General features: G+C 38.8%; 1 protein-coding gene across 3 annotated transcripts in view; it reads left to right on the top strand.

Moving 5' to 3' along the window:
* The window catches only part of EIF2AK2 (eukaryotic translation initiation factor 2 alpha kinase 2), a 55,873-nt gene that overhangs the window by 9,876 nt on the left and 33,547 nt on the right, over positions 1–12,450 (top strand). For all 3 annotated transcript variants that reach the window (XM_010595870.3, XM_023555278.2, XM_023555279.2), the window contains 7 exons: positions 86–206; positions 1,991–2,148; positions 6,383–6,518; positions 6,855–6,934; positions 7,110–7,206; positions 9,109–9,143; positions 11,479–11,550. In XM_010595870.3, the coding sequence (XP_010594172.2) occupies positions 86–206; positions 1,991–2,148; positions 6,383–6,518; positions 6,855–6,934; positions 7,110–7,206; positions 9,109–9,143; positions 11,479–11,550 (699 nt within the window). The remainder of the gene's footprint in view (positions 1–85; positions 207–1,990; positions 2,149–6,382; positions 6,519–6,854; positions 6,935–7,109; positions 7,207–9,108; positions 9,144–11,478; positions 11,551–12,450) is intronic.

Raw genomic sequence — 12,450 nt, forward strand, 5'->3', positions numbered from 1 at the left:
ACAGGAGGCAGCAGTGATTGGAGAGCTTGTCCTCAGATAATGCATGAGTTTTATAATATTTTGTGAATATTTTCTTTGTAATCAGGTTTACATTTCAAGTTATTATAAAGGACAGAGAATTTCCAGCAGCTGAAGGTAAAACAAAGAAGATAGCAAAAAATGCTGCAGCTAAAATCGCCTATGAGATAATTAATAAAGAAAATAAGGTAACTGCTTTTCTTTTTTTAATCCCCAAGAGGGAACTCACAAATGTTTTATATTTTTCTCTGTGGGAAAATACCCACCTACAAAGTAAAGCCATTTGCAAGTTCCTTTACATTCAGAAGTTTAGTCTTTTTTTCCCTATCTCTATTTCTGTAGAACTCTGAGTGAGAGGTACAGCTAGGAAATAGTAGGCAAAGCTGGATAATGTCTGTTTAGAGTGCCAGCAGCAGTTTAATACTAAAAAGTTAAATACGGAAAGGAAACAGTGAGAAATGAGCTGACAGGTTCTGTCAGGTGTCCCCTCCACCTAACTGAGGGAGAGCAGTGGAAAAAGAGAAAGAGATGAAAGTGATTATAAGGAGAGTGAATTATATGGAGGGTGTATAATGGAGAACCAACATACACATAATTGGTATTCCTGAAGATGAGAGCAGTATAAATAGTACAGAAAAAAATATCTGAAGAGATTTTAGCACAATGTGGTTCTGAAATAAAGGAAGATTTGACTGAAGATTGAAACAGCTTAACAGATATAGGACAATACAGAACTACCATGAATAAGATTGGTCCTTGTGAAAGTGCTGAGCTCCAGGGATGAAGAAAAAATCCCACAAGCATCTAGGAAGAAAAAGGAAATTATGTAAAATGAAACAATGAAAAGAAAAAAGAAACCTAAGTTGGTTCTAAAAAACTCATTGCCATCTAGTTGATCCTGACTCATAGTGACCCTATAGGTAGATTAGAACAGCCCCATAGGGTTTCAGAGGAGCAGCTGGTGGATTTGAACTGCTGAACTTTAGGTTAGCAGCTTGAGCTCTTAACCACTGGACCACCAGGGCTCCAAGTTGGCTCTAGCAACACTAGAAAGTAGGAAACAGTGGAGAAATGGCTAGAAAATGAGACATGAAGTCATTTACATGTGAGACAACAGGGGATCATTTCATATATTGAAAGATACGGGAAAATTTAGCTTTGAACATATTATCCTGAAAAATCTTACTTGAGATGTAACCCTAGTCAAAAAAAAAATTTAAATCAGGCAAAATCACAAACTCTTAAATTATAATGAGCAAGAAAACCGAGTAAAGATGGGGAAAAAAAAAAAAACTATAGAATACCCTCCCACCCAAAAAACAAACAAAAGAGAATAATAAAAATAAAGGCAGAAATTAATGTAAAAGAAATAATAAAGAAGATTTTAAAAAATCAAAAGCTTTAAAAAAAAAAGTTATTGGACAAGATAAATAACAGACAAACTTTGAAAAAGATTGTGTCAGACTTAGAAAAAAGAAGGTTCAGATAACAATAGAAGAAATCATACTATTGTATTTATCTTTCCTGTTAAATTGAGCTCCCAGATTTAGAATTAACTAAATCTCCGTTACCTCATTTTTGAGATTTAGAAAGGTTACACTAAACCAAAAGAAGTATACAGGATAGAAAACTGAATGAAAAAATGTGATGGGACTTTGGAAAAGAAATTGCAAACTAAAAAAGTTACAGTATTTTGCATGGGAAAACAAAGAAAATGGACTATTTTGTTTTTCTTTACCAACTATAAAAGGAAAATAGACAATTTCTTTCCTACTGTTAAAATTTGTCCCTGTGGATATTTTTGGGTAGCATAAGATGTATATACTTACACGTTTGCTCAAGGTGTGTAATAGGGGAGTACATAAAATTGGAGCTGTCTTTTTAGATTGCTCATTTAGTAATTTTATTAGGAAAATAAAAGAGTTAAATCTTTGTTGTCGCTTATATTAAATAAGATTTTTTTTCTTTGTAGACGGTCAGCTCTATATCACTGCTGACAGCAGACACTTCAGAAGGGCTATCCATTGGGAATTACATAGGTCTTGTCAATAGATTTGCCCAGAAGACACAACTCTCTGTAAATTATGTACAATGTTTTGTGAGCGAACCAAGGGAGTCCGACGTCAGAAGGTGAGATGTAGTTTGGGATTTCCTTCTGTTTCCTTATATCTTAGCAATAAAGCAGACTTATTTTCGTATCTAATTTTCTAGAAATATTTGTCCTTTTTTGTACATTCTACATGGAAGTTTTTATATGACTTATAAATAATTGGACATCTTTGTACTTCAAGTATTAAAATGCTTAATTGCTGAAGCTTTGAAACCCATATACCATAGGTGATCAAATCTGAGTTATTCTTTATTTCTGAGTTGTATCTGGATGGTTTAGTTTGCGAGAAACCTAAGAGAGTACAAGGAGCTCCTGCTCCAGGAATATGGCAAACTTGCCATTCCTGAGGTTGTGGGGGCAGTGGCTGTGAACACTGCTCTGCCTCACTTGTGGAATGACTCTTGACACTGTTGTCAGATTAGGGAGCTGTTTGTAAGGTCTTTGAGATTCAACTAAATGGTGTCCCTCTCTAGAAGAAATAGGTTTTAGGGCCCTAGACTGAGGAGACCAGGATTTGAGGAATGTAGTGAGGTGAAGGGACTAGGAGAGTTCAGGGTTAGTGAGAAGGTCACCAGCGAGCTAAGATGTGTGGAAGTAAGGATAGACAATGACTTGGTACTGGGGAAAGTAGAAAGCCACTGAGTGTGAGGAGATTGTTTCTTAGCTACAGCCAACCAGTTAATTGAAGGAGAAGAGAACTATCTAAATGGCAAATAGTCCAAACAGTGTGATAATGTTAGGATACTGCCTAACAATTGACTCAGCTGTTCACTTTTTATTTTCACCCTGATGGCTTTTAGATTGGGGGATTGGGGATGGGGGGTGTGATAGTATTCATTGGAATGGAATAGTCAAAAGTGAATGGTGTGAGTCACTCTTATTAATTAAGAAGCTATTTTAATAGCTTCTCAATTTGGTTCATTTGAATTAAGCACTCTAACATCAGATACTTAAAACACAAAGAAACCTATTTGGTGGGTCCCTGGGCAAAGGAGGAGTGATAGAAACAATCCAGTCACTCAGCTCAGATCCCAATCACTGCTCTTGGGTCTGGTGGGGAAGACTCACCCTGGTTAGGTGTGTTTCCTTCTACAGCTCCAATCAAAACATGTCATAGTTGTTAGATTAGGTGCCAGGCTCTGACTCATAGTGACCATATGTACACCAGAATGAAACATTGGCTGATCCTGTGCCATCCTCACCAGTGTTGCTATGTTTGAGCCCATTGTTGCAGCCACTGTGTCAATCTATCTCATTGAGGGTCTCCCTCTTTCTGCTGACCCTTTACTTTACCAAGCATGATATCTCTTTCAGCGATTAGAACATTATGTCTGTACTTCCACCAAGACAGATTTGCTTGTTCTCCTTCAGTCCGTAGTATATTCAGTATTCTTCGCCAACACCATAATTTAGATGCGTCAGTTCTTCTGTCTACATTGTCCACCTTTCGAATGCATGTTAAGCAATTGAAAAGATCATGGCTTGGGTCAAGCATACCTTAGTTACCATAGTGACATCTTTGCTTTTTAAGATTTTAAAGAGATCTTTTTTCACAGGTTTTCTCAGTGCAATACAGCGTTTGATTTCTTGGCTTCTGCTTCCATGGGTGTTGCTTGTTGATACAAATAGAATGAAATCCTTGACAATTTGAGTTTTTTCCCACAGTTTATCGTAATATTGTTTCTGGGTCCAGTTATGAGGACTTTCGTTTTCTTCACATTCAGGTGTAATCCACACTGAAGGCTATAGTCATTTACCTTCCTCAGTGAACGCTTCAAATCATCTGCATTTCTGGCAAGCGAGGTTGTGTCATCAGCTTATTGCAGGTTGTTAATGAATCTTCCTCCAATCCTTATGCCTCCTTCTTCATATAGTCCAGCTTCTTGAACGATTTGCTCAGCATCCAGATTGAATAAAATGAACGGATACAACCCTGCCGCACTCCTTTTCCAATTTTCATCCTCTCAGTATCCCTTTGTGCTCTGTTGATCTTTGTGCAGGTTCTGCATGCGTACAATGAAGTGTTCTGGAATTCCCATTCTTCATAATGCTATTCATAATTTGTTATGATCCACACAATCCAGTGCCTTCCTATAGTTGATAAAACACAGATAAACATCTTTCCTGTATTCTCTGTTTTCGGCAAAGATCCATCCGATATCAGCAGTGATATTCCTTGTTCCATACACTCTTCCGAATATGGCTCGAATTTTTGGCAGTTCCTTGTTGATGCGTGGCTGTGGCTGATTTTCAATTATCTTCAGCAAAATTTTGCTGGCATGTGATATTGATGATATTATTTGGTAGTTTTCACATTACATTTGATCGTCTTTCTTTGGAACGGGCACAAATATGGACAGCTATGTAGCTGTCTTTCAAATTTTTTGACATAGATGAGTAAGCACTTTCAGGTTGCTTCCGTTTGTTGAAGCATCTCACTTGGTATTCTAGAGCCTTGTTTTTTTTTTTTTTTCAGTAAGGCTTAAACTTCTTCCTTCGGTGCCAGTGGTTTTTGATCATATGCCACCTCCCGAAATGGTTGAATGTCAACCAGTTCTTTTTTGTACGGTGACTCTGTGTATCCATTCCTTCCATCTTCTTTTGATGTTTTCTGCGTCATTCAATTTTTTGCCCATAGAATCCTTTGATAATGCAATTCGAGGCTTAAATTTTCTCTTTAGTTCTTTCAGCTTGAAAAATAGTGATTGTATTTTTCCTTTTTGGTTTTCTGACTCCAAGTCTTTGTACATTTTGTTATAATACTTTTACTATAATACTTGTCTTCTCAAGACACTGTTTGAAATCTTCCATTCAGCTGTTTTACTTCATCCTTTCTTCTGTTTGCTTTAGCTACTCTGCACTCAAGACCAAGTTTCAGAGTTTCTTTTGACATACGTTTTGGTCTTTTTCTTCTTTCCTATCTTTTTAATTATGTTTTACTTTCTTCATGTATGATACCTTTGATGTCATCCCACAGCTCCTCTGGTCTTCCGTCATTAGTGTTCAATCCATCACATCTGTTCTTGAGATGGTTTCTAAATTCAAGTGGTATGTATTCAAGGTCATACTTGGGCACTTGTGGACTTGCTTTGATTGTCTTCAGCCTTAGTGTGAACTTGCATATGAACAATTGATCTTTTTTGCAGTCGGCCCCTGGCTTTATCTTGATAATATTGAGCTTCTCCATCATTTCTTTCCACAGGTGTAGTTGATTTGGTACCTATTTAATTCATCTGGCTAGGTCCACTCCATCTATGTCATTAATATCCACTTTACTTTGAGGAGGAAGCTCTTCCCCAGTTGTATTTTGAGTACTTTTCAACCTGAGGGACTCAACTTCCAGCAGTGTATCAGACAATGTTTCATTTTTATCCATAAGGTTTTTATTGGCAAATTTTTGGAAGCAGATCACCGGGCCTTTCCTCCTAGTCTGTCTTAGTCTGGAAGCTCTGCTGAACCTGTTCACCATGGGTGACCCTGTTGGTGGTTGAAATACTGGTGGTATAGTGTCTGGCATCATAGCAATATGCAAGCCACCACAGTACAGCAAACAGTGTGGTGGAATGGAAACATAAAACAAAAGAAAATAATACTGGAATAATTTTTGTAGTAACATAAAGCAGCCCTATGATATAAATTTCATGTCCCTTACTTTGCCCCGTTAAAAATAGTACTTATAGTCCAGGTATCCTTGCCTAACTACAAATGTTTTTCCCTCTGATACAAGGAACGTGTGAACCTTAGCACTTGGCTCTGCACTATGGGGATTTTCTTAAGTTTGTGTGTACATAAACTGATGGCAGAAAATGTTGATGTATGCTTTTCCGTCCCCTACAAAGTGCGTAGTATTGTACCTTCATGGCTTGTGAAGCCCCACTTTCTGTTCTGGCTTCTTTTTTCCCATTTGAGCATCTTTGAAAAATTCACCAGGGTCTCTCTGTTCTTTCTCTACCCCCCATATCTTCTGACCTTTGGGGAATTTTTAAAAACCTACTTAGTACCTTTGTGCCAGATCTTTCAATGAAAAAGTAGAGTTTGAGGTTGCCTGGAAAAATGCAAAATGAGAGATCAGCCAGTCCTGATTATTCAAAGCCATTGGTCAGCCATCTTACTGAAAGTTTAACTTATACAAGGCATGAGCTACAAGTGTACCTATTAAATTAATGTTATTTTAAAGCCTTTGTCAATACGTGAATTTTTCAAATCATTAGTTAGATTTACAATAGTTTTGATATGTGATATACTTTCCATCAGTTCTCCTAGATTTCATTATACTTGTCGAATTGGGTCGAAAGAATATGGTATTGCTGCTGGTTCTACTAAACAGGAGGCAAAACAATTTGCTGCCAAACTCGCATATGATGAGATAACAGGAGAAAAAACATCAGAGGTACGTACTGCTGTTGGATTGAATTTTTATATTTTGAATTCCCTCTGAAGTTGATCTGAGGTTAGATTGTTTGCTTGATGCCAAGATAGCAAATCATGTAGCGAAACGATCCCTGCACTCTGTGTACCACCAGTGGACCACGAGCATGGGGCTTCCCCGGGAGGGATACAAGTTCTTTTAGCAACTCAGGGTTATTTTTTAAACCTAGATCAAACGTACATAAAGAAACATTAATCTTATCATTTATTGTTGTAAATGTAGCAAATAAGTGTAGTAGCTAATATACAGAGACTGAGCCCTTATGGAAAGTTAATACAGTTCCTTTGAAATCTTCAGAAAGCTGACTCAGCATCGTTTGGTTCTTTCGTGACTTCACCCAGTGACTCCAGTGGCGTTTCTTTTGAGACGAGCACATCGTAAGTGTGGACAAACATCTGTGATATTAAACAAATTCAAGTTACTGCCTGGAACCATTTTTATGAAAATGTTTAATGTTTGAGGAGAATGTAGAGAAAGAAACGACTGATTCATATACAAAAAAGAAAAAAAAGGACAGAATTCACAACCTAATAGTTACCCCTTTTCTTCTAGCTCTATTGAATTAGTACCTGAAAATGGATTATCAGCCAGTGAATCTGAACAAAAGCACAGCAGTGACAGTTCAAAAGATTCTTCTTCATCTTCTGTGGTATAGTATTTGTCTCTGAGCTCCCTAGTTAATCTTCCTTTGTGTTTCCTCTTTTACAAGTGATCTCCTGTACCTAACCAGGATTTTTATATTTTTGTCTCATTTACTCTTACTAAAGAAAAATATTTAGCAGCCTTTTGATCCTTTCTCTCTCTTCTTTGCTGACTATCATTGCTCCCATGCAGAATTCTTCTATACTTGCCTCCCATCTTTCTTTCCCTACTCACTCTCATATTTTCATGTATTCCTATAGTCTTGCTTTCTCTTCCAGCAACTGGATAATATTTGAAGATTCATTCCTACAGCTCTGCTTCTTCTTCTTCTCTTTTTTTAAAGAAATCATACCTAAACTCAAAGTAACAACCAGATTTAAAAATCAGATAATTGTTGTGGTGATGATTAGTGTTACCATTTCTGTTGTGGCAATGGTTGCACAACATTGTGAATGTAGTTAATACCCACCTGTTGCCGTCAAGTCGATTCTGACTCATAGCGACCCTATAGGACAGAGTAGAACAGCCCCATAGAGTTTCCAAGGAGCACCTGGTGGATTTGAACTGCCAACCTTTTGGTTAGCAGCCATAGCTCTTAACCACTACACCACCAGGGTTTCCTAAAAGTTGCTGTCCAGTCGATTTCAATTCAGAGCAACCCTATAGAATGGAGTAGAACTGCCCCATAGGGCTTCCAAGGAGCACCTGGTGGATTTGAACTGCCAGTCTTTTGGTTAGCAGCCATAGCATTTAACCACTACACTGCCAGGGTTTCCCGAATGTAATTAGTGTCGCTGAATTGTACTCTTAAAAATGGTTAAGATGGCAAATTTTATGTTATTTATATTTTACAACAATAAAATTAAAAAATAATTTACGTCTTGCAATACCAAGTGTTGGCACAGCTGTGCTCCAGTGATCACTCTTGTGCCTGCTGGTGGAAGTACAAATCCACACAACCATTTTGAGGAATAATTTGGCAATATGTAGTAAAGCTGAGCACGTGCATGCCATATGGCCAAGCAGTTCCATTCCCAGGGCTGTGTCCTACAGAAACCCTTGCCTGCACGCACAGGGAAACATGTAAAAGGATGTTCTTCACAACAGAGTTGCAATTTCGTTCCTATTGTGTTAGGGAAAAAAATGGACAAGTATTGTCCATTAACAGGAGAATGTCTAAATTAATCATAGTATAGTCATAATGCAGTACTGAAGCTAGCAGGCTGTCTGAGCTCAGGAAGTTTTAGTCTGATGCCTGTCTCTCCATGCCAACCTCTTTAAATTGTTCAAAAAACCACAAACCCTACCAGAATACAAAGGAATATAAGTGAAGAATAGCTTTGTGAAATGAGTGATCATCTTTTATAATTTTTGAGGGCTATCAATTTTAATTTTTTTTAATCAATGAGATATCCCCCTTTTGTGCTCAGTATTAAAATGAAATGATTAATGTGTGCTAATCATCAGTTAAAAACCACTGCAGTTTTTAACTGATGATTAGATCACAAAGCTCTGGTGAATTTTCAGAAACCAGGTACCTGGACTCCATCTGTGTCTTTATTAGCACTGCGGATATTCTGATTCACACCCTCTTATTGAGAACTGCAGACCCAGGAGATCACCAGGGACCCCTGAAGCCCTCGTTCTACCTGGAGAACCAGTGCTTCTGTGGAACATGTCCTACAGTTCCCTTTTTTGTCCCCTCCTACCATGTCTGCCCAGTTGCTGTAACAGATGAGAACATTGCAAAGTAAACTGAGAGGCAGGACTGAATGAAACTGTTCATCTTATATACAAAGAAATATGGTCACAGAACCAGCTAGAAGTAAAAGAGGAAGGAAACTTCCTTAGCAAGCTGATAGTTGGCTTAATCACCTGAAACTAAGTTTTCCCTTTTCTTTTGCTATAGGACAGTCTCAGAAATAATCAAAGGAAGGTAAAAAGGTGAGTACCATTATTCAGTGAGCATATTTTGAAGTGATGTTTAATTTCAGACTTAGCCTGTCAACCTTATTAATAGTCTTCAGTATTTGCAGAGTATTGTATATTCTTATTTGACTGAAATTTCAGAAGAGATAGAGAACTTGGTTAAGGCTCACAAAAAGTTTGAACTGTATAAATAAATAATGTTACATATGTGGAGAAATCTTTGAATACATGCATATACTACACTATAGACATAAAACATTATGTGAGTAATGAGAGACTGAAAGGGCTGACTCAATAGGGGGAGAGCAAGTGGGAAAAGGGAGTAAGATGTATGTAAACCTACATGTGACAGACTGATTGGAATGGTAAATGTTCACTTGAAGCTTAATAAAAATTAATTAAAAAAAAACATGATGTGAGTATTGTTAAAGTACTTGGTCAAGGGCATTACTTTTGGATAAGACTCACAGAGGAAGTGGGCTTGGAGAGCTATGTACAAGAGAAGTGCATTATTTTGTAGACAAGTAGGTAGGGTAGAAATAGTGTGATAACTCAGGTAAAAAAAAAAAAGACTGGATATTATATGTTATAGCAAATTGGCTTTTTTTTTTCCTTTGGTAAAGAGAAAAGCAAGGATGTAAATATAAAATGAGTGAAAGGGCAGGTGGAGCCCTTCTGAGCCACCAATATGCCTGAACAGTAGGTCGACATATTGAAGAAAGATGATTGCTGATGTGTACGTGTGAGTAGAGAGAGGAGAAGTTTATGTGTGGGAGGGTCAAGCCGTGAGCCATGGTTATTGTGGCACTGAGGAGGGATGAGGAGAATTTGTGAGAAAGACTGGAAAGGAAGAGTAAGCATGACTTGAAGGAATAGCTATGTCATTTGGGTGAGAAGGTAAAGAAGAGGTAAAGGAGAAAAGATGTGAAGATTGCTTCCGTTCTGAATGAGATGCAGAAACGAATTGTGACACTGATGGCGTTAAGGAAGTTGAGGATTTATGGCTACAGGGAAGGTAACAATTTGGGTAGGCTTAATTTTAGGTGGTGGTTGAACTTCCACTTTCAGGTGGCTTACTGCCAGTAGGAAATGAAGTACAAAAGCACAATGACTAGAATGATGGTGCAAGGACATGTGCTTCTGGAAGTGTTGAGTCTGGAAGGAGAAAAGGAGAGGCTAGTGGTACTCCAACAGTAATGGGTTAAGGTGAGAAAAGGAACCAAGAAAGGCATGAAAAATTATTAGAGACTGGAGGAGAGTCACAAATGTATAGTTTTATGAAGAAAAGGGTTACTTAACACTGCTACTCTGTTATTCGGAGCCGTGCGTAGGAGCTCGGCTGCTAACCAAAAGGTCAGCAGTTCAAATCCACCAGCCACTCCTCGGAAGCCCTGTGGGGTGGTTCTTCTCTGTCCTATAGGGTCACTATGAGTCCGAATTGACAAAACGGCAATGGTTTCCTTTTTATCCTGTTATTCAGGCAGCTCTGGTGGCAGAAATGGTTTGTGCTCAACTACCAACCTAAAGGTTGGCAGTTCGAACCCACCCAGTGGCTCCACAGAAGACAGGCCTGGCAATCTGCTTTCATAAAGACTACAGCCAAGAAATCCAGTGGAGCAGTTCTCTCAGTAACACAGGGAGTTGCTATGAGTTGGAATTGACTTGACAGCGGTGAATTTGTTTGTTTGGGTATCGTGTTATTCTAATGTCCCTGGATGGTGCAAACAGTTAACATGCTTAGCTGCTAACATAAAGGTTGGAGGTTCGAGTGCACCCAGAAGCACCTCGGATGAAAGGCCTGGTGGTCTCCTTCAGAAAAATCAGCCACTAAAAACCCTATGTAGCACGTGACACTTGTAGAATCGCCATGAGTTGGAATTAACTCAACAGCAACCGGAACAGGAACCTTGTTATTCTAATAAAAACCCATTGCGAGGAGAACTGCCCCATAGGGTTTCCAAGGCTGTAATCTTTACAGAAGCAGACTGCCACATCTTTCTGCCTTGGAGTAACAGGTGGATTTGAACCAGGCTGTGACTTTTCAGTTAGCAACCAAGCGCTTAACCACTACACCACCGGGGGCTAAATAATTGACTCAAAATATAAAAAGCTGAATACAGGGCACGTTGTTGTTGTTAGTTGCTGTCAAGTCAGTTCTGACTCATAGAGACCCCCTATGTGCAGAGCAGAACTGCTCCGTAGGTTTTCAAGGCTGTGGCCTTTTAGAAGCAGATCACCAGGCCTGTCTTCCGAGGCACCTCTGGGTGGGTTCAGTCCTCCAAACTTTTGGTTAGTCAAGTTATATTTGATTTCAGTTTCATTTGAGCTTTACCTTTTCTTATTTTTTTAGAACTTTGGCGCCTAGATTTGATTGTCTTAAGGCAGAAGCAGTCGGGAATACCAAGCATACTATGGACTCCAGGTAAGAGGGAACTATAAAATAGAATTTGTTTAAAGATTGTTAATTCAATAAAAGTTTCTTAAGGGCCTGTTGTACATGAGGTCAATTAAATTATATTTCTACCTGAACAATTTAAATTCTTTTAGCACAATTGGGCCCGTGAAGGACCATCTCTCACAGTAGGGCTTAAAAAAAGGGTTTAGACAGTTCTAAATGGGATGTGGTGTGGTGTGTGTGATGTTTATATGGATTTCGGTGATATCTGTGGAAGTTTCTGAAAATAAACATTCTGGAAACCAGTGATTGCCAAAAAAAGATATGTGGTGGGTGTCTTCAGAGAGTGAGAGGGAGATTGAAGGGACAGGCCTCCGGGCCCTGTACCCCTGCAGGAACCAGAATGATGTATTTGAATCTGTTTTCCAGTCTCCAGCTCCATACCAGATTTCACAGGAATTAAAGATTTCTCTGCTGTAGATCATGTGTTTTGCTTTAAATGAGACATCTAAAAAAGGACCCTGGTGACAAAGTGGTTAAGAGCTTGGCCGCTAACCAAAAGGTCAGCTGTTCAAATCCATCAGCCGCGCCTTGGAAACCCTGTGGGAATAGCTCTACTTAGTCCTATAGGGGCGCTATAAGTCGCAATTGACTCAATGGCAATGGGTCTTTACATGCAGAGAATGGAGCCCTGGTGGAGCAGTGGTAAGGAGCTTGGCTGCCATCCAAAAAGTCGGCAGTTCCAATACACCAGCTGCTCCTTGGAAACTCTGTGGAGCAGTTCTACGCTGTCCTGTAGGGTCGCTATGAGTTGAAATCCATTCCATGGCAATGGGTTTGGTTTTTTGTCTTTTGGTTTTTTTTGATGCAGAGAATGGAGCCCTGGTGGTACAGTGGTTAATAGCTCAGCTGTTAACCAAAAGGTCA

This window comes from Loxodonta africana, chromosome 26, assembly GCF_030014295.1.
Source record: "Loxodonta africana isolate mLoxAfr1 chromosome 26, mLoxAfr1.hap2, whole genome shotgun sequence".
Lineage (NCBI taxonomy): Eukaryota > Metazoa > Chordata > Mammalia > Proboscidea > Elephantidae > Loxodonta > Loxodonta africana.